Source organism: Microcaecilia unicolor, chromosome 13, assembly GCF_901765095.1.
Source record: "Microcaecilia unicolor chromosome 13, aMicUni1.1, whole genome shotgun sequence".
Lineage (NCBI taxonomy): Eukaryota > Metazoa > Chordata > Amphibia > Gymnophiona > Siphonopidae > Microcaecilia > Microcaecilia unicolor.
Window position 1 is genome coordinate 5,838,262 of NC_044043.1, and position 21,854 is coordinate 5,860,115.

General features: G+C 46.2%; 1 protein-coding gene across 1 annotated transcript in view; it reads left to right on the forward strand.

Moving 5' to 3' along the window:
- Nucleotides 1-3,157: 3,157 nt before the first annotated feature.
- The window catches only part of TMEM132E (transmembrane protein 132E), a 1,213,499-nt gene continuing 1,194,802 nt past the window's right edge, over nucleotides 3,158-21,854 (forward strand). The window contains exon 1 of the mRNA XM_030185882.1: nucleotides 3,158-3,435. Within this exon, the coding sequence (XP_030041742.1) occupies nucleotides 3,300-3,435 (136 nt within the window). The 5' untranslated portion in view covers nucleotides 3,158-3,299. The remainder of the gene's footprint in view (nucleotides 3,436-21,854) is intronic.

A 21,854-nucleotide genomic window follows, 5' to 3' on the forward strand; every position in this document is an offset into this window, starting at 1 on the left:
GAAATGCGCCCATGTTTGTTCGGCAGATAACCACGCCCCAGTTCCGCCTTCACCACACCTCTGACACGCCCCCATCAACTTTGTCCGCATCCGCGACGGAGTGCAGTTGAAAACGTCCAAAAATCGGCTTTCGATTATACCGCTTTATTCGTTTTTGTGAGATAAACGTCCATCTCCCGATTTAGGTCGGAACTTGGGCGTTTTTCTCGTTCGATTATAAGCAGGATAGTAACATAGTAGATGACGGCAGAAAAAGACCTGCACGGTCCATCCAGTCTGCCCAACAAGATAACTCATATTTGCTGCTTTTTGTGTATACCCTACTTTGATTTGTACCTGTGCTCTTCAGGGCACAGACCGCATAAGTCTGCCCCGCACTATCCCCGCCTCCCAACCACCAGCCCCACCTCCCAACTACCGGCTCTGGCACAGGCACAGACCGTATAAGTCTGCCCAGCACTATCTTCACCTCCCCAGCCCTGCCTCCCAACCCCGGCTCTGGCACAGACCGTACAAGTCTATCCAGCACTATCCCCGCCTCCCAACCACCAGTCCCGCTTCCCACCACCGGCTCTGGCACAGACCGTATAAGTCTGCCCAGCCCTATCCCCGCCTCCCAACCTCCATCCCCGCCTCTCGATCTTGACTAAGCTCCTGAGTCCTTTTCTGAAGAATCTTTTAATGGAATAAATACATTTTTTTTTTACATCATTTCCCCGTTTTCTTTGAAGGGTTGTGTTGGCTATTATTTATTTATCTATTGCATTGATACCCCGTGCTTTTCTGCTCATCGCAGGCTCAATGCAGCTTACATAGTAACAAGAGAATACAATCTGTAGTATCAGAATCAACAAAGGAGGTCTGTGGTAGGACAAATGAACAAGGGTAAATGGGATAAAAGAGGTATGAGAGAAAGGATAAGGGATAGGTAAGGAGGTGGAGCGATAAAGAAGAAGTTGGGGAAGAGCATGAAGGGTAAGACGGTTGGTAGTAAATATTTTCTGAGTCATTGTTGTTATTGATTAGTTGAACTGGTAAATAGATGGGTTGCATATGTTTGCTTATGGTAGGTCAAGTCATTTGGGTAAACCTGTTTGAACAGATGGGTTTTCAATAGTTTCCTAAAGGGAAGATATTCACTAATTGACCGAATGTATCTGGGCAGAGCATTCCAGAGTTGGGATCCCAGGTAGGGGAAGTTAGATGCATGGTAGGCTACACTACTTCTCCGGCGGACTTTTTGCCTGAAATGTTTCCCGTTCCTCCAACTTCTATGGAGGCAGAACCAACATAAATTTGCAAGTGTAGCTGCTTTTACTCTCAGGATTATAGACCACTTTGCCTGCTGCTTTTTCTGTCATCTTTATATATTTCACAGTGCAACAAGAACACACATTTCTGTTTCTGGGTTTCTCCAGTACTGAATTGCATGCAGAGTCTGGCTTCCTGGGGCATCCAGTTCAGTGTTTGGCTGCATCTTTCTATTGCTACTCTACGGACGCATCTGTCTGCATTTTGCTTATGGGTCTGAGCTTCTATGGAGGCAGAACCAACATAAATTTGCAAGTGTAGCTGCTTTTACTCTCAGGCTTATAGAGCACTTTGCCTGCTCATTCTTTCAGGAGTAGCTGATTTTTCTCTGTCATCTTTAGGAAAGTATCTTTCCATATTTCACAGTGCAACAAGAACACACATTTCTGTTTCTGGTTTTCTCCAGTACTGAATTGCATGCAGAGTCTGGCTTCCTGGGGCATCCAGTTCAGTGTTTGGCTGCATCTTTACTCTACGGACGCTTCTGTATTTGACGAGCATCTGTCTGCATTTTGCTGGAGTGCAGTTTCTGTGCAGGGGCTCTGTAGTGCTTCAGTTGAATCTGTATTCGCATCCTAATATCTTGCAATCCTTTGGGCTGCTGTTAACGTAAATCCTGTGAGTTGGGACTGCTCTGAAGCTGTGCTGACGGTGGTTTTGCTGCTCTTTCTTGCTTACTGCACAGATCACCTGGTAGTGAAGTTCCCCAGTTCCCCTCCTCTTTGCTCTGTGCTGGCTCCTCCCCTCCTTCCTTGTTCCCTGCACGTTAGCAGAGGGGAGGAGCCTGAGCTTCAGGCATTGGCCAATAGAATCTGGCCCAAGCCCCAGGAGCCTCTGCCTAGCAACGCCCCTGCCAGACTGATTAAACGGGGATATTCTCTGTACCTTGGTAATTTCAGAACAAGTCGGTTCTCCTTTTTTTTTTTTCTTTCTTTCTTCTCCCTCCCTCCTAAGCTGCTGCTCTTCCAAAAGATTTGCCGTCTCAGGGGGAATAAAATCCTCATCCCATGCAGTGCGGATCTGGCTGGGAATCAAAGAGCTGTGTCTCAGGCAGGTGGCTGCAGACTGAAGGATTGTGCATCGCTTCTGGCTGGGGGGAACCTCCTCGGAATAAGGTGCTTTATAAATCCAGGGTTTCTTCTTTTAAAGCTGTGAGGATGGTCTGCTTTCATCATACCGTGCATTTCTTCAGCCTGCTGTAAAAAAAGGGAAAAAAAAAACTTTCTCTTTTCGATTATTTGCACAATGGATTAAGTTAAATTCTTTGCACCTGCTCTTGGATTGTGCACCAGACTAGAAGGCTTTGGAAGGAACTGCCATCCAAGTTTACCTTCTTCCTTACCTGAAGGGGAGGACAGAGCATGTGGAGTCTACAGTAGACCTGGAATCTCCTGGGAACGCTCAGGGGTGTGAAGGTGGGGAGCACATGCTACTTTTCTGACCCTAAACCTCCTTTCCCCCACATTCTGATTGGTTTCTCTTTTCTCTCCTGGTCTTGCAATTTGGCTAGTCACAAGCGAGGGGGTGAGGCCATGTGCCACCGTGTTTGGTAGACCAAGGTACTGGCCAAACTCCTTGCCTTCATCTCTGAGGGGGATAACCACCCAACACCCACCCCTGGCCCCTCTTACTCTCCAGGAGGAACTGCCTGAGTCCACACCCTACGTCCTTTCTTTGCCAGAGGGACCAAGTCCACACCCACCTGTGCTTTCCTGTTGTCCATCCCTATACCTGATCCTCTATCTGCTGGGCAGCATCTTCAGGCCAAGCTCCAAGAGGATTTCCCATGACCAATGCTACTACCCCACAGAGGTGCTGCCACAACAAAACCTCAGGAGTCCTGATCCTCATGCCTTGCAGCTGTTTTGGATTTGATGGTTGTTGTTGGGGTTTTTTTTTTTCGTTTATTGTGTTTGCTGGCTTCTATCACTACTCCTTGACTCTGACTGTCTTCAGCTACACTGGTTTCTCTGATTGAGGTGGATCTGATGCTTCTGACATTATTGATCCTGTTCTCTGGCTCTGTGGACTCCATTCTCTGGGACGTTAGTGGCCTTGGAATGATGTTGCGTGGCCCTGGACCTACCCTGTTTTGCTGCCTTCTCACGGTCCTCTCAGCTGGCGGTAAGTGCCCCATGGGGCTGATTTTCCACATACATTTGTGTACAGCGTTTATAGCACAATGGAATTGGCTTGTCGGTTCACACACTGCAGTGATTTATCCTGTAAAATGGGGAAGCACAGGCTGGGTGGATCTGGGCAACGTGCTCCTCTGGTTGATAAGTTCCATTTTGGCTGCTGTGTGCGTTATTCCCCAAGTTGTGTAAAATCTCTTCTGCATATTTGAATGGGGAGCGATGAATGCAAAACACCTAAAATATAAAAAGAACCTAAATGTACCAGGTATCAATATGGACCTTGCAATAGTATGCAAAGTGCATGCAATGATAACACGTATGGGAAAGGGTTAATGCAAGTCTGAACGTGATATACTACAGATGTAGGCTCTTCTCTCTTTTTTTTTTTTTTTGTGCAATAGCTTGAGCTGGATAAAGAGTTAATACGTTTGGGAGAAAGATTTAATGTCATGCAAAATCAAATTCATGCCAAGATGCGGGACCGACTGCCAAGAGGAAGAATTTCAGTAACACACAGTTGCTGTCATTACTGTAAATATAAATTGTATAAGCAGTGAAATGAATGACTGTAATTAACTGAGTGTACATGGTGCAAGTTGGAATCCAAACAGTTTGTGGAGTTGGACACTTCTGAGCAGAGCTGTTCGGTCTAGTGAGGACGGTGTCAGTTGTCCATTGGTAGAGCTGTGTGGTGCTTCTTTCATTTACTGCATTCTCTAGATCTGACTTACTTTCTCAGTGTATGTTATTCACTTTTCAATTTTTTTTTGTTTCTTGGACCCGTTAAACACCAGTGTGCATTCAAGTGCAGACAAGCCACCACATCATGTCTCGTTGAAAATCTAAACTATCCCGGTGTATGTATTCAGGAGCATAATGCAATGACAGATTGAGCTGCCGAGCTTCACGGTGGATTTCTGCCAGAAAGACAGGAAGAAAAGATGCAAAGAAAGAAAAACCGGGCAGAGTTTCTGTCGTTTTACTAGAACTGGAAAAAAAGATGAAAGCCCCAATCTGCTGTTATTTCGTTGTTTTCGTGAAAGTGGCAAATACGTTTAAAGGCACAGAGGTGCCCAAACCCGGTGCTGGAGGCACCCCAACCAGTCAGGCTTTCAGGATACCCACGATGAATATTCATGAGAGATTTGCATGCAGTGGAGGTAGGGCATGCAAATCTCTCTCATGAATATTCAGTGCGGATATCCTGAAACCCTGACTGACTGGGGGTGCCTGCAGGAAAAGGTTTGGGGACCACTGGTAGTGACTTACGGAAGCACTGGCCCAGACCACATGCACTAAGCATGTTTCCCAATGAGATAAAGTCTTCGTACATCTGTATTTGTCCTGGAATCAGGGTTGCATTGCTCTCTCCAACTTGATTTTTTTTTTTTCTGTGTGCTTGAATCCCCTCTCCCTACTTCTGCAGCTTCTGAAAGATGTAGCTCTGTTTTCATGAGCAGCATCCAAATCACCACCTTAACCCTGTAATTTATTGAAGCAGTTTGCCTGACATGCTGTGTAATCATTTGGTGTCCTTTGCCCAGGAAGACAGCCGGCCTAGCCAGGCTGCACCGTGCAATCTGTTGAATCACCTTCCAAAAGGAATTGACCAGGACTTTTTGCTTTTGAAAAGAAATTCTGATGTATAGAAATTGTGTTTCTTACGCCAGGAGCTGATAATGTGCTGTGGCCAGATGCGGCTGCTGGAAACTGGGTGTGTTAGTTTGATTGAGTTTCTTGCACCTAGGCATTAGCCTTTACAGTTTTTACATATAATTACGGTGCTTCCTTTGTACCGAATACCATTTTAGAATGAAAGGCGGGTGGGAGAGGTTTTCAGTCCTTGTATCTCGGCTAACCCTCGGTTTCATACCTCTTGCCACCTCTGTCTGAAAGCAGGAAAGGATTCAGTACGTTCAGTGAGAGGGATTTGCCTGTTCCAGATTGAGATTCCTTTTCAGGAGGAGAGAAGAAAGGAGCAGTTAATAAATGTTGTTGAGGGATAACGCACCTGGAGCAACATTTGTAAGTGTTTAGCTGAAGCAGTTTCAGGTGTTGTTTGACCCAGTGAGCAGATAAGGGCCCAATGAACAGAGTGTGAGATTGGCCAAACTATTAAGGCATTCACGCCAAAGAAACTCTTCTTTTGGAAATGTAGACATCTTCCAGGCATGTTTAGGTCTGTCTTTCACTTCACCTTCTACAGATTAAAATTGTATTTCCATTTTCACAGCTGTACTCTGGTGGGTGGCTAATGTTTTTTTTCAGGAGCAACATTGTTTTCCTAGAGGTGATTGATGACCGCTTCCAGCAGCTTGAATGAATATGGGGGATGGGCAGTATTTTAAGAGCTACATTTTATTTTTAGGTGATTCGCGTTTCGTAAGATACAGAATCTGGAAATACCTTAATCCTATCATCCAGAACAAAGGGCAGTGTTGTGCTGGAATAAATGAGTAGTTTATGGTTTGTTTAAATTATTATTACCGCATCTACCAAACACGTGGGTAAGGATAGGATAGAGAAGAGGAGGTTATCGAGTTGGTTTAGGTCAGTGAAGACTTTTGAGTGTCCTGATGTGCTGAGAATTTTTTTTCTCTAGGTACTAAATGGGGAAACTCCCTCGGGCACAGTATATGGAACGTGTGCTTGGGGTGTGGGGAGGGGGGGGTCTTGCTGCGTCTGACTAAGTGGAACTCGTGTTTCAGCCATTGTTCTGTGGCTTTCTTCAGCATGCACTTGGCTAGCGGATGCCCCTGCCAAAGTGGATAGAAGGAAAATGTTTGTATCAGACAAATTCTGAAATGCGGAGGTCTCACAAGCTGTGCCAGGGTTATAGTATATAGGCAAAAAGGATAGGCTGACATACATGTTTTGTTCTAGGGTTTTCTCTTGTTTTCTCTTTTTATTTTTGTTTTGTTTCACTTTAAGCTGAATTTTTAAAACCAAATGAAAAAAACTAAAATGTTGGGTCTGACGATCTACTGCAAAAACAAAGCACAGTACCTCCTGGGCCCTCTCTCTAGCTCTACCCCGTCCACTGCTCATGAAGACACTGCGTGAGGCAAGAGTGATGGCAGAGGAACATGGCTGCTTTTTTGGAAAGGTTGTGTTGTGCTCAGTGGAAAAGGTAGAAATAACTAGCAGGGATAATCACAAAGGAATCCTGTTTAGAAGGAATGGATCCACGGAATCTTAGTGGAGATCGGGTGGCGACGCTGGTAATTGGGAAGCGAAACTAGTGCTGGGCAGACTTCTATGCCCTGATTGTGACTTAATAGATATGAATGGGCTGGAGTGTAAATTTTAAGGGGCTTCAATGTTAGCTTCAGAACGTACGGTTTGTGCCCCGAGAATGGCAAGGACAAATCAAAATCAAACTTGGGTATACATATAAAGCATATCATGTAAAATGAGTTTTCTTGGGCAGACTGGATGGACCGTACAGGTCTTTATATGCCATCATTTACTATGTTACTATGGGGCCCTTTTACTAAGCCGCGTAGGTGCCTACGAGCATCTAACGCACACCAAATTGGAGTTACCGCCCGGTTACCGTGTGGCCCTTGCGTTAATTTCAATTTTGTCACGGGTCCGCTATGCGCGTCTGAAAACTATTTTTAATTTTCTGTTGCGCGTAGACCGTTACCACCCGGTTACCGTGTGAGACCTTACCACTAGGTAAGGTCTCAGACCCAAAATGGATGCACGACAATTTTTATTTTGCCGCACATCCATTTTCGGCAAAAAAGGGCATTTTTTTGTAGGTGCGCTAAAAAATAATTCTGTGTGTGCGCAAAACACACGTCTACACTACTGCAGGCCATTTTTCAGCACCTATATGAATCTGGGTGCTGCTAATTAACGTGACAGTGAACACAGAGACTAACAAGTATATAAAGTCAACTTTATGGGTTGTTATAGTACAGAGATGTTAGCCAGGAAACATCCAATGAACGTCACTGTTGGCAGAGAAGTAGGAAAACCGGGCAAACTGAAACGTCAGAACCGGAAGTAAAAAGTCCTAGAGATTGTCCGTGATCTGGATCCACTGGGTCATAAGACTGTGGAGAAGTAGATCGTATAACTGTGGGTTGATTTGAGCTTCCTGCACTAGCTCCCAACAACTCTATGAATGTCTGAACGGCATCACTTGGTTTGAAATTTTCATTCTGTCATCTTTTCTCTGTTCCCATTTTCTTCATAGTGTATTCTGACTTATTTTGATATTTTATCTATTATATTACCATAGTTTTGTATTCTATGATATCAAGTATGCTGTCAGTAGTATGTAAATACTTTGAAATGCACTGAGTGATGAGTGATGTTAAGTGTTGCATAACAAAAAATAAACAAAACAAAACAGAGTAATCAGACATTTATAGTACAGGTTGGTTTATTGGAAAAAATTTCTATACCACTCATATGGACAACTATTCAAAGCAGTTCATAGCCAATTAAAACCTGAATACCCTATCGCTGTGCGCAGTTGACTTAAAGCATCGAAGGAACAGTTTTGTTGGAAGGAAGACATTGCTGTTCTCTCCTGCAAAAGTTAGGCGTAGTGTATAGAATATACTCCTGCGTCGTTCTTGTAACTAAAGTTTAGGCGCACCCATTTAGGCCACCTAAAACCAGGCCTAAATTGCTGCGCCTAAGTTAGCTGTGGATCGGGTGTATTCAGGGCCAGCGGAACACGGTAAGCGTGGTAAACATGGCAGGGGGGTGCTGACCTGTGGAGGGTTCCACAAGCCATGCTTACCGCCGCCCGGGGGGCTCACCTGCAGGCAGCTCTCGGATCCCACCTGCCCGCCTTTAGCTCCACGATTGCCCTCCTTTCATTCCTGTCGCCCTGGGGGGGGGGGGGGGGTTTAAATCTTTTACCTCGATTGCAGTGGTGGCAGTGAAGGCAGCAGGCTTGTCTCTAGCCTTCCCTTCCCTCTCAATGTCCCGCCTTCTTCTGAGGTCATTTCCTCTTTCCGCAAGAGCGGGACCCGGAAGGGAAGGCTAGAGACGAGCCTGCTGCCTTCACTGCTGCCATTGTGACCAAGGTAGAATAAAATATTTAAACCCCACAGGGTGGCAGGAACAAAAAGGGGGATGCTGGGTGAGAAGAGGGTAGGCAGGTGGGGTTGGAACGATTCACTGGACATGGATGGGAGGGGAGGACAGGGGGCAAAGGAAAATCACTGGACATGGAGGGGAGAGAGAGAGGAGAAATCTCTGGATATCGATGGGAGGGGAGGGCAGAGGAGAATCGCTGGACATGGATGGGAGGTGATGATAGGGGCAAAGGAGAATTGCTGGACATGGATGGGAGGGGAGGGCAGGGGAGAGGAGAAATTGCTGGACATGGAGGGGAGAGAGGAGAATTCCTGGGCATGGATGGATGGAGGGGGGCAGGGGAGAGAGGAGAATTGCTTGATATCGATGGTTAGGTGGACATGGAGGGGAAGGCAGGGGAGAGAGGAGAATTGCTGGGTATGGATGGATGGAGGGAGGCAGGGAAGAGAGGAGAATTGCTTGATATGGATGGATGGAGGAGAGGGCAGGGGAGAGGAGAGTTGCTGGATATGGATGGGTAGATGGATGGAGGGAAGGGCAGGGGAGAGGAGAGTTGCTGGACATGGGTGGATTGAGGGGAGGGCAGGGGAGAGAGGACTGAGTTGCTGGACATGGATGGATGGACGGGAGGGCAGGGGAGAGAGGAGAGTTGCTGGACATGGATGGATAGACGGGAGGGCAGGGGAGAGAGGAGAGTTGCTGGACATGGATGGATGGATGGGAGGGCAGGGGAGAGAGAAGAGTTGCTGGACATGAATGGAGGGAGAGGGCAGGAGAAATTCTGAGCATGGATGGGGAGAGAAGACAGGAAGGAGATGCACATGGAGCAGAGGGGAGAGAGGAGAAATGCTGGACATGGATGGAGTGGAGGACAGAGAAGAGAGGAGAAATGTTGGACAAGGATGGAGGGAAGGAAAGACAGGAAGGAGATGCACACAGATGGAAGGGAAGGGAGAGAGAAGAAATGCTGGACATGGATGGAGGGGAAAGAAGACAGAGGAAGGAGATGCACATGGATGGAGGGGAGGGGTGACAGGAGAAATGCTGCACATGGATGGGAGGGGAAGGAAGAGAGAGGAAGTGAGATGAACACGAATGGAGGGAGAGAGGAGAAATGCAGGACATGGATGGAGGGGGAGAGGAAAAATGCTGGACATGGATGGAGGAGAGGGAAGGTAGAGAAAGGAGATGCATATGGAGGGATAAGGAGGAGAGGAGAAACACTGCACATGGATGGAGAAAATAGGCAGAAGCTGGATCCACTCTTTACCTCCTCCAGTCAAGTCTGCGGAGGACCCAGCTTTTACTTATGGATGTAAGGCAAGAAATGAAGAAGAAAGGAGGAAAGTAAAGAAATAAATGGAAAGGAAGCCCTGGAAACAAAGTTAAGAGAGCAGCAGAATCAGAGACTGGGACCAACATGATCAGAAAAACAAAGTCACCAGACAACAAAGGTAGAAAAACTCATTTTATTTTCATTTTAGTGTTTGGAATATGTCCACTTTGAGAATTTATATCTGTTGTCTTATTTTGCATTGTATAGCAATGTATTTCTTTCTGTTTTTCTGGTATTGTGCTGCATGCAGAGTCTAACTTCTTAGGATTTCAGGTTAATTTTTGAAGAATTTGAAGAGGGGCTGTCTCTGTTCTTCATATGTGACTGCAGGCCAAGTGTATGAATAGGGATCTCTTTGTTAGGTTCTGAGATTTTGATAACATATTGTTTTTCAGATTTGGCAAGACTGTTCTCCTAATTCCTCGTCTGTGTGCTAATTTGGTTTGTGTCATTTTGGGTAAACTGGAGCTGTAACAGTTTACAGAAATTATTTATAATGAAAACAAAAAAAACCCCCACAAGTTATTTTTCTTCTCCTATACTGGTGTAATATTTTCAATGATGCCTGTTTATATGTGTCATGGCTGGTAAAAGGGGTGTGACTACCATAGGGGTGGAGCCCTAGCGGTCCTGCCCCTGGATGGGTAGGGGCGATGACTAATAGGTTGCAGGAGGGCAAATATGGTAACCGTACCAGTCACCATTTTCCGGAAGGACAGAAAATTCTGGGTGGATAAAGCTGGAGGGCAGAAGCTGATCCTATAAAGTTCTGTTGCTGAATTTGACTTTTTAATTTCTTTCAGGGGAGAAATAATTAGGCGGGGTCGCTGAGAAGACCTTAAATCTGTAGAGGATGATTAAAATGATGGCCCGTCTCACATGCATGCTGGTCTGATTCACCATAGGGCCTTGCAAAACCCGTAAAAACGCTAATACATTTTATTAAATACATTTTTAGCACTAATGTGGCCAATAAGCTGCTTTCTGCAATTAAATGTAAATGAACTACTTATCATGCAAATTCATAGCATTGAGCTGAAAAACATGTAAACCAGGCTTGCATAGTCCACTGAGTTGCAGTTTTCTGACTGTCTGTTGTCATGCTCAGCCCCAGTAGACCCAAGTTACGCAGTCCCGCCACTGAGCTAAAGTTAAACATCCCTCCACTAGAAAGGATTTTTGAACCCCCCTCCAAAAACACAGCTTCTCACCCTTGACAAAATTCTTATTATTTAATTTAACAAATTTTAGAAACAGCTCTATCTCCAAATTTGGGTGAGCCCTGGTAGTCTTGCCCCCATGCCCCACCCAAACAAGCCAAAATAGCACTCCCACCATCACCGCCATACCCTTTGGGTCCTTAATTGGGTAAACGTAATCTCCTGTTCTGCCCCCCCCCCCCCCCCCCCGTGTCTTAACTGAAAATACAGCTGGCTGCCCTTAGATGGGGTTTGCTGATAGTGACAGGACTACTGGGGTTTTTTGTGATGGAGAGACATTTGATGGTGTTGAGAGAAGGGAACTGTTGTTCCTTGGTCAGGGAAAGGAACTGCCAAACTTGGAGCTAACTGCCCCTTTCACATTTTATGGCCCAGAATGACTGGGATCCCATTTTCCTGCTCGATGGAATGCACAGCCATTGCTGTTGCATAGCCGTCCATAGGTTCCCAGCTGCAGAAGCACTCTTGCTCTGGTATTTACTAACGGATGCATTCAAGTAATGTGCTTGAATGAATACCTCAAGAACAAAACCACATTGTTTTAGGCCAGCTTAAGAAATAGGTCCTTAAATTCCTCATTTCTAGTTGTGAGTCTTAAGAAGTCAGCATTCAAGCTTCTAAAAGTATCCCAGACATTATGAAGCCAATTAAATCTGTCACTTGAATCAGCATTAGAACCTCATGCAGAGATCACAGCTGAAGCGAGCACTGCGGGAAGGAGAGCTTTAATATGGAAGGTGCAGATCACGTAACATAGAAACATATGGGTAATTTTGAAAAACATTTATCTGGACAACAGGACCTGTTGCGTATCCACATAAAGTGCAGTTCTATAAACTGGGCACACTGCATGCATAAATGTTTAGAACGCTATCAGAGATGCTCGTGTGCTTCCATACCCATGTAAATGTTAACAGGGGTCCAGATTCTATATATGGCACCTAAAAAATCCGCACGGCACTGGCGTAGCTACGTGGGGCCATGGGGGCCTGGGCCCCTGTAAATTTGGCCCTGAACCCCCCCTGCCGACGACCTCCTCGACCCCCCCCCCCGCCGCCAACCCTCCCCCGCCGTCACTATCACCTACCTTTGCTGGCGGTGGACCCCCAACCCTCGCCAGCTGAGGTCTCCTTCTTCCGGCGCAAGGCTTCGTTCTGTTTCTGTGAGTCTGACGTCACGTGCAGGACGTCAGAGTCACAGAAACAAAACGAAGCCTTGCAGATCAGCTAGCAGCCGTGTTTCTGGCTGATCTGTAAGGCTTTCTTTTGTTTCTGTGACTCGTGCAGGACATCAGACTCACAGAAACAGAACGAAGCCTTGCGCCGGAAGATGAGGACCTCGGCTGGCGGGGGTTGGGGTCCCCTGCCAGCAAAGTTAGGAGACGGCAGCAGCGGGGGAGGGTTGGCGGCGGGAGGGGGGTCGAGAGGGTCGTCGGCAGGGGGGGGGTCAAAGTTGTTGTTGGTGGCGGCAGAGGGGGGGTCGGCGGTGCCGGGGGGGGGGGGCTAAAATGTGCCCCCTCACCTCAGGCTCTGGACCCCCCTCCCGCCGAAGTCTGGCTACGCCCCTGCTTCACAGTAAAGATTTCCGCCTAAGCGTATTCTATAAGCGGTACCTATGTTTAGGCGCGGTATATGGAATATGCTTAGGCAGAAATCCTAGCACCTAAAACAACGCGCGACCATTTAGGCCAACGGAAATGTCTTAAATCCCTGCGCACAGAGCCCTATTCTATAACTGCGCGCATACATTTTGGAATGCCCATTTCCCCGCCCGTAGCCATTCCTCTTTTGAACAGCACGCGTTAGAATTTAGGCACAGTTCATGACAGAATACGCTTAGTGAGTTGTGTGCGTAAAATCTAATTAGTGCTCATTATTGCTTGTTAAGTGCTGTTATCAATGCTGATTAGCTGGTTAAGCCAACTAAGTTATGCACATTGGTATAGGTTACGTCTAGATTTCAGCGCAGATCTCTAGGTGCATTATATAGAATCTAGGGGAGGGCGCCTAAGCATATATGTATTTGTATCTCACATTTTCCCACCTATTTGCAGGCTCAATGTGTCTTACATAGTACTGTAGAGGCGTTCGCCAATTCCGGTATGGACAAATACAAAGTGATATTATGGTAGAATAAGGTTCATGTGTGACAGACACATTAGGGATCTTAGAGTGGAAGAGTTATTTTATGTCCATTACGAGCTTTGGTTTCGTTGTGTTGTGGGGATTCCGGTTTTTAAGTTGGGTCGGTGGGGAACGCCTTTTTGAACCGGTTTGTTTTTAGTGATTTCCGTAAGTTTAGGTGGTCATACGTTGTTTTTACGACTTTTGGCAGTGCGTTCCATAGTTGTGCACTTATATAGGAAAAGCTGGATGCGTAAGTTGATTTGTATTTGAGTCCTTTGCAGCTTGGGTAGTGGAGATTTAGGTATGTTTGTGCTGATATTCTGCAAATATCCACTTAACGTCCACAGTATGCATTTGAAAGGGGGAACGTACAGAAGGGCAGGGCTCAGGCAGGTCTCCCACTTACATTTTTTCATTTATTAGAATTTATTTACTGCCTTTTTGAAGGAATTCACTCAAGGCGGTGTACTGCAAGTTATACATGTCCCTGGTTGCAGTCAGGTGCCTGCGCTTACACCAGTTCTAGGGCTGGCATCACCGTGGGTACCAAAATGCTTGGTCTGCTGATATCAGGTTATACTAGGCACCTCGGTCCATTATAATAGGCTCTTACCTCATGTCACTATGAGGGTAATCCTACATGGAGTCAGTTCTCTAATGGAAAGTAGGTACTTAAAGCAGAATTAGAAAAGGTTCAAAGAAGAGCGACCAAAATGATAAAGGGGATGAAACTGCTCCTTAATGAGGAAAGGCTAAAGAGGTTAGGGCTCTTCAGCTTGGAAAAGAGACAGCTGAGGGGAGATATAATCGAGGTCTACAAAATCCAGCGTGGTGTAGAATAAGTAAAAGTGAATCGATTTTTCACTCTTTCAAAAAGTACAAAGACCAGAGGACACTCAACGAAATTACCTGGAAATAATTTTAAAACAAATAGGAGGAAACCTTTTTTCACTTGACGAATAGTTAAGCTCTGGGTTTAAAAAAGGTTTGGACAAATTCCTGGAGGAAAAGTCCATAGTCTGTTATTGAGATGAACATGAGGGAAGCCACTGCTTGCCCTGGGATTGGTAGCATGGAATCTTGGGACTTGTGACCTGGATTGGCCACTGTTGGAAACGGGATACTGGGCTAGATGGACCAATGGTCTGTCCCAGCGTAGGAGCCAACTTTTCAAAATTATTGGGGGTGCTAAGCCCAATGGAAATGACCCCTCCCTGGACACACATAAAGAATTTTCTCAATATTGGGGGTGCTCAAGCACCCACAGCACCCACAGAGTCGGCTCCAATGTGTCCCAGTGTGGCTATTCTTAAGTTCTTATGTTCCTTTATAGAATACTAGTAAAAAAGGCCTGTTTCGTACAGAAATGAAACGGGCGCTAGCAAAGTTTTCCTCGGAGTGTGTATGTTTGAGAGAGTGAGTGTGTGAGAGAGAGTGAATGTGCGCGCGTGTCTGTGTGTGTGACAGAGGGAGAGTGAGACTGGGTGCGAGTGTGTGTGTGAGAATGAGAGTATGTGCCAGGGTCTCCCCCCCCCCCCCCGGTCTGTTGCAGGGGGGATTCCCCCCTCCCTCCCAGTTCCAGGGGGGTTCCCCCCGTCCCTTTCTCCCAGTTGCAGGGTCCCCCCTCCCAGTTGCAGGGTCTGTCTGTGTCCCCTCTCCTTTTGTCCTCAATTTAAAAATGACAATGTGAAGCAGCAGCTCCTAGGTTTGCTTGTTTGTGAGTGTATAGCAATGACGGCTGCGTGGGGGAGTTGAAATAGAGATTAACCAATGGGCTTCCTTGCTTACCGTACACTTGCTTGGGTCACTTCCACTCCTGTGTATTAAACCTCCTGAAGCATGTCATAGGTTGCTTCTTTTGTTTTCAGTGAATGGGATGACGGCTGTGCTGGAGTCGTAGCCAGTGGTGTTTCCTCCCCCCCCCCCCCCGCCCGGCCGCCCGCCCGCCCGCTTCCGAGTCGCCAGTGGTCCTCGACCCCGAGCCCTCACCCGCCTCCTCCACATTGGACACTCGCCGCAGCCATTTGCTCGCCGTGTTGCCGCCCTCCCTCTTCGTCCTGTGCGAGAGTGTGAACCTGGCCTCTCTCCTGCTTTCGGCTACTGATTGGCTCCTTGAATGTGCTCCGCCCTCAACGTCATTACGTTTGACGCGAGGGCGGGGCCCACATCTGCTGCTACAGAGCTTCGAACAAACGAACTGGCTTCATTGACGTCAGTGGTCAATGGAACGTTGAGAGTGCTTTTTATGTCCAGATGGAGCGTGGCCTAGGGCGCAGATGGGCGTGGCTGAGTGCGGGAGTCCGAATAGCCTAGGTCAGGAGCCACAGTTGGAGAGAGGTGAGCTTCAGAACGTCTGAGGGGGATTCAGAATGTCTGAGGGGGATTTTATTTATATAGATTAGCTTGCATAGGGTTACCATTTGTCCGGATTCCCCCGGACATGTCCTCTTTTTGAGGGCATGTCCGGGGCGTCCGGCGGGTTTTGCCTGCATGCACGTTTGTCCGGATTTCTGGACAAACGTGCGTGCGGGAGGGCGCGCGTGCGTGCAGTTGCGCGATCCATCGGCGCCGTGGGTCTCCCCTCACCTTCCTTACCATCTTCCCTGGTGGTCTAGTGACGTCTTTCGGGGCAGGAAAGAGCCCCCTCTTTCCTGCCCGGAGCTCTGCCTTGCCCATCCTCCTTCTCGGTCTCTGCTGGTGATTCAAAATGGCCACCGAGAGTTGAAGTCTCGCGAGGCCGCTTCAACTCTCGGCGGCCATTTTGAATCCTCAGCCGAGACCGAGAAGGATGTAGGCAAGGGCAGGCAGCGCTCCGGGCAGGAAAGAGGGGACTCTTTCCTGCCCCGAAGACGTCACTAGACCACCAGGGAAGATGGTAAGGAAGGGGAGGGGAGCATGTGACAGGGGGAGGGGAGTATGTGATGGGGGGGTGCGGGGGAGGGGACTATGTGAAGAGGGGAGGGGAAAGGGGGCGGAATTACGATCCAAAAGGGGCGTGGCAGTGGGCGTGGCGGGTGCAGGCGGGGGCGTGGCATGTGTCCTCTTTTTCAGAGGACACAAAATGGTAACCCTAAGCTTGCAGGGCAACTAGACACTTGTGTCAGCCATAGAGCTGGTGTTAAATGTTAATTATAGTAGAAGATGAAACCCAGGACTCAGACCAAACTAGAAAAGAACAGAGCCAAGAAGCAAACAAGTTAATCGTTTGGTGACTCCAGTAGTGAGTACTGGTAATTCTACTGCTGTAATTATATCAATGGGACACAGCGCGAGCCCTGGCCTTAAAGATTTACTCGAAGCAGAAATTTACTGACGAGGAACGCCTAAAGTATAATCTGCTGCCAAGTATGTGCTCCAGGTCTGCTTTTATTTATATTTCCAATATACAGATTTTATTGTTTTCAAAACAAATAGTATGTCAAATGCAATGTAGTTCGAATGCCAGAGATGTGCACAGGAGTAATAGAGAGCTACATATCATTAATATTATGGACAAGAAATAAAATGCCCGTTAGAGACTATTAGGAGATGTATACATCAGCCTCGCTGTGGGAAGTGGCCTAACACGGGGGGGGGGGGGGGGGGGGGGGGGGGGGGGGGTGGGGGAAAGAATTCATTAAGTTTTGATAGCTGTAGGTCCCTCATCCACACACAGGGCTTGTATTTCCCACTTTTCTACAGGATTTCAAAATCTAGGTTTGTTAAAATAATGGTCCTTTTTAGAAGAATGAGCCCTGCCATTAGGACGGAATTAACCCTGTGATGGTCCCTAGACAAACAAGCAGGGTAGGGCTAGTCCGGTAGTCCTGTCACCATCGGGAAACACTATATAAATGCAAATTGGATAATCAGTAGGCAAATAAGTGCATTTTAAAACTCCCAGAAAAGGGGCCCTTTGTGGCTCTGACTGCAGAGGAAATCTGGCATAGGAGAAAGCAGCAGGTAAGAGACCCTGTTTACCAGTTCCTCCCGCCAACCACAAGACAATGCACAGAAGATGGGAGACAGACAGACCTCCATGAGCTATGGAGATTCAGGTCACCCGTTAAAAAAGAGATACACAAACAAATATTCTTTTCTCTCAGCCGGCAGCTGACTTAAGGCAGAAATGTACCATCTAACATCATCCTTCCTAAACATCTGATCCCGGGCACAATTAGTTTGCCCATGCTTTAATCCTGCTCTGGCAGTCATGTTGCCAGGAATCTCTCAGCAAGGAGGAAGGGAGGTGAAGGAAGCTGTGAAGAATCTACCATCGGGCCTGCAGGGTTATGGCACTGAGTGCTCTTAAAACATTGTATGGGGGTACACACACGAAAACACTAGGTGATTGGTAAGAGATCTGTGTGTAAGTGCTGCAGGGATGTTGTTTGAGAGGAGCAAGGGGAGAATTGTGATGTATGTGCATATGCTGTAAAATGTGCCTGGAGCAGGGATAACTTTGTACGTGAGGAATGCGTGTGCTTCCAGGGCCAGTTCTGAGTGCCTGCTTTTGTAAAGGTACCAGTGGAGGCCCAAATTCAATTTAAAGTCTGTATTGTAGTACACAAAATTCTTTATGGGCAGTCTTCTGAATGTATGGTTGGTTGCGTCCCAAAGTCCACTATCTTCGAGATAACGTTTTACTCCATTATCCTAGTCCTGCCAAACTGAAAAGTAACATAGCAAATGACGTCAGATAAAGATCTGTATGTTCCATCCAGGCTGCCCAACAAGATAAACTCATTTTACATATTACATATTACATATTAGATGACGGCAGAAAAAGACCTGCACGGTCCATCCAGTCTTGCGAATTCTTGATATAGAGGAGCCATGATCCTAACACAGATTAGGTAGCCAGCTAATACATTGCACTCCAGTGATTGTGTTTGTTTTATAAATGCAATATATGCACATATGTACCCCAGGGAAAGTAAGCGCACACCTTTACAGCTGTTCTTAGGCTAGTCTAATTATGCACATGTATATGTATATACTAATGGAACTATGCCCGTTTCCTCAACAATGAAACGGGCCCTAGGAAGGCTGTCATGTAAGCTTTTTTTTTTTTCTCTTTCCCCTCCCCTCCATGTCCAGCAATGCTCCTCTTCCCTGCCCTCCCATCTGTGTCCCGCGATTCTCTCCTCTACTGTCCTCCCATCCCATCCATCAATTCTCCTCTGCCCTGCCCTCCCCTCCCCTTCCTCCCTCCCTCCCCTCGATGTCCCGCGATTCTCTCCTCTACTGTCCTCCAATCCCATCCATTCTCCTCTGCCCTGCCCTCCCCTCCCCTACCTCCCTCCCCTCGATGCCCCGCGATTCTCTCCTCTACTGGCCTCCCATCCCATCCATTCTCCTCTGTCCTCCCCTTCTCTTCCCTTCCTCCCTTCGTCCCTCCCCTCGTGATTCTCTCCTCCCCTCGATTTGTACCCGAACGTTCTCTGGCTGGCTGGCGCTGGCTTCCCTTCCCTCTCACTGTTCCGCCCTCTGACGTCATTACATTTTGACGCGAGGGCAGGGCAGTAAGTGGTTATGGATGTTACAAACCCAGGCATCCAGACGTAGAACGTTGGAGGTGCAAATTATTATACAGGATTGTATAAAGTACACATGTAAGTGCCAATTCTGCCCCAGTTCCGTATTTATCATGTAAAAGATGATGCTAAGGAATAATTTTACAAACTGTTCCCATGTAAAGCATGTTTTACATACCGAGAAAGCAGCGTTGCTCACCTGTAACTGTTTTCTGTAGACAGTGGGATTATAAGGCATCAAGTAGGTGATATCATTCCAGGATGGAACAAACTTTAGTGCAAAGTTCCAAGCATGTGCAACCATTCTTGTGCACAATGTTCCCTCTCAGCTCTTCAGTTGAATCCTAAGTTCAACACACTTAGGGAGGTTGGCGGGATTGTGGGTCTTATCAATCTTGCCGCCTACAGAAAACATCATTTACAGGTGGGATGTTGTCAGGCACCAAGCTTAGAACTGCTCAGGAATAAATCGTCATGGTCTTTGGAACAGCTCGCACAGTCCAGTGTGAGAGTTGTTAGGTGACAGGAACAGATTGCTCAGTATTGCTTCCAAGTTAAGAAAGTTGAACAAACAAGGGAGAACTTTTGTTTTGCATCTATTTGGGTCAGCAAAAAAGGAACGAAACTGAAGAGCTGAGAGGACCACTGTGTGTGTGTGTGGGCAGCACAGTGCATGATCAGACCTTTCCACTACAGTTCTGAGCTCCGAGAAAGTGGTTCCATCCTGGGGCTGTCAGATGACGTTACTCATTTGTGAGCATGAGTCAATCCTGCTCGTTAGTGGAAAATGACTATATAATTGCATGCATGAATACAAGCATTAAAGGACACATGACAACAACTCACTTTTACACAGTCTGTGTGCAGGTGTTCACAGGGGATGGCTTTTTATTCTCCATTCCTTTCCTAATAATTTCTAACATTCAGTTTGCTTTGTTGGCCATCTTTCAGTCTATAGGCAGCGTAGGCCAGATCAAATCGAATACTAGGAATTATTGGAAAAGGAATGCAGGATATATTCTGTAGTGAAATGATATAGAATTATTAATATAACCTGGCATTTTAGGCTCATAAGAGAACTTCCATTCTAATATTTTTATTTTCAGAGAGTTTCTATTCACATCTGCCCTTGATTTTCGTCTCGACTACAAAGGGCAATTATCTTTAAAAATGTTAAGTTACCGGGGAGGACTAATTTCAGTATCTGCAGTCAGAGACGTTTGTCTATGGCTTTTACTTGTATGCCTGTTGTGTCTGGATGCCTCTGAAAAATATTTTATTGGTAGTGATTATGAGTAAGCATGGGTCGATGAAGCTGAATGCATGGAGTCAGTCTGGTTAGTGTGAGACATGACAATCTCCCTGGGGGTGATCCCTCATTTTTTGATAGCCTTCTCACGCTTCACCCAGCAGAGCTCATTTTAAAACAATTTCAGGGGGCACAGTCAAAGTCATAATCAACTCACAAACCTTAGAATTGTGTCATTCCACTTGGCACACATTTTATTTGGAGTCTTTCAAATGTCAAGATGACGGTAAAGAATGCGAGTGCAGTGCTTTGAGTTTAATGTGATTACAAGTTTTGAGTTAAATGTAATTACAATTTTGAGTGTTCATGCACCTTGTCTCATTTCTTTGTATGACTTTTGAATTCCATGTAAATTTGTTATTGAATGAATGAAATAATATTTTTCTAATTTCAGAGCTTTTAAGTTTTCCTTCTTTATCTTTTATGGATTTTTTTTTTCAAGTACAAAACAAAACAATACATTTTAGGACATTTTTAACAAAGGTCATATAATCAAAACTAATTTGGCTTTGTGAAAAAAAGGGAGTTTTATTGATTCTGTGTTTGCTAGTAACATGGGACTTTTATATAGAAACATAGAATATAATGGCAGATAAAGAGCAATATGGTCCTGCTTAGTCTGTCCATCCAGATCAACTAACTACAGTCCCTTTCTCTCTCTTAGAGATCCTCTATGCTTGTCCTATGCCCTTCACAATTCAGCTATGGTCTTTGCTTCTACTGTCTCCACTGGAAGACCACTCGACACATCCACCAACCTTTCCATAAATAAATATTGAGTTGAGTGCCAGGAAACCGGACGCTCCTACCCTAGCTGAAATAATATTTAACCATCTCTCTGACCTCATAGTAACATAGTAGATGACGGCAGAAAAAGACCTGCACGGTTCATCCAGTCTGCCCAACAAGATAACTCATATTTGCTGCTTTTTGTGTATACCCTACTTTGATTTGTACCTGTGCTCTTCAGGGCACAGACCGTATAAGTCTGCCCAGCAATATCCCTGCCTCCCAACCACCGGCTCTGGCACAGACCGTACAAGTCTATCCAGCACTATCCCCGCCTCCCAACCACCAGTCCCGCTTCCCACCACCGGCTCTGGCACAGACCGTATAAGTCTGCCCCACCTCCCGTTCTTGACTAAGCTCCTGAGGATCCATTCCTTCGGCACAGGATTCCTTTATGCTTATCCCATGCATGTTTGAATTCCGTTACCGTTTTCATTTCCACCACCTCCCGCGGGAGGGCATTCCAAGTATCCACTACTCTCTCCGTGAAAAAATACTTCCTGACATTTTTCTTGAGTCTGCCCCCCTTCAATCTCATTTCATGTCCTCTCGTTCTACCATCTTCCCATCTCCGGAAAAGGTTCGTTTGCGGATTAATACCTTTCAAATATTTGAACGTCTGTATCATATCACCCCTGTTTCTCCTTTCCTCCAGAGTATACAAGTTTAGTTCAGCAAGTCTCTCCTCATACGTCTTGTAACGCAAATCCCATACCATTCTCGTAGCTTTTCTTTGCACCAATTCTTTTTACATCCTTAACAAGATACGGCCTCCAAAACTGAACAAATACTCCAGGTGGGGCCTCACCAACGACTTATACAGGGGCATCAACACCCCCTTTCTTCTGCTGGTCACACCTCTCTCTATACATCCTAACAACCTTCTAGCTACGGCCACCGCCTTGTCACACTGTTTCGTCATGTGCAACTTTCTTTAAATCAGTCACCTTACTTTCTAACTCTTCCAACTGTCTTATCTATCTATATGTTACATCTTTGCTTTACCCTTCACTATCAATTAAAATGTTCTATTACATCTTGTGTT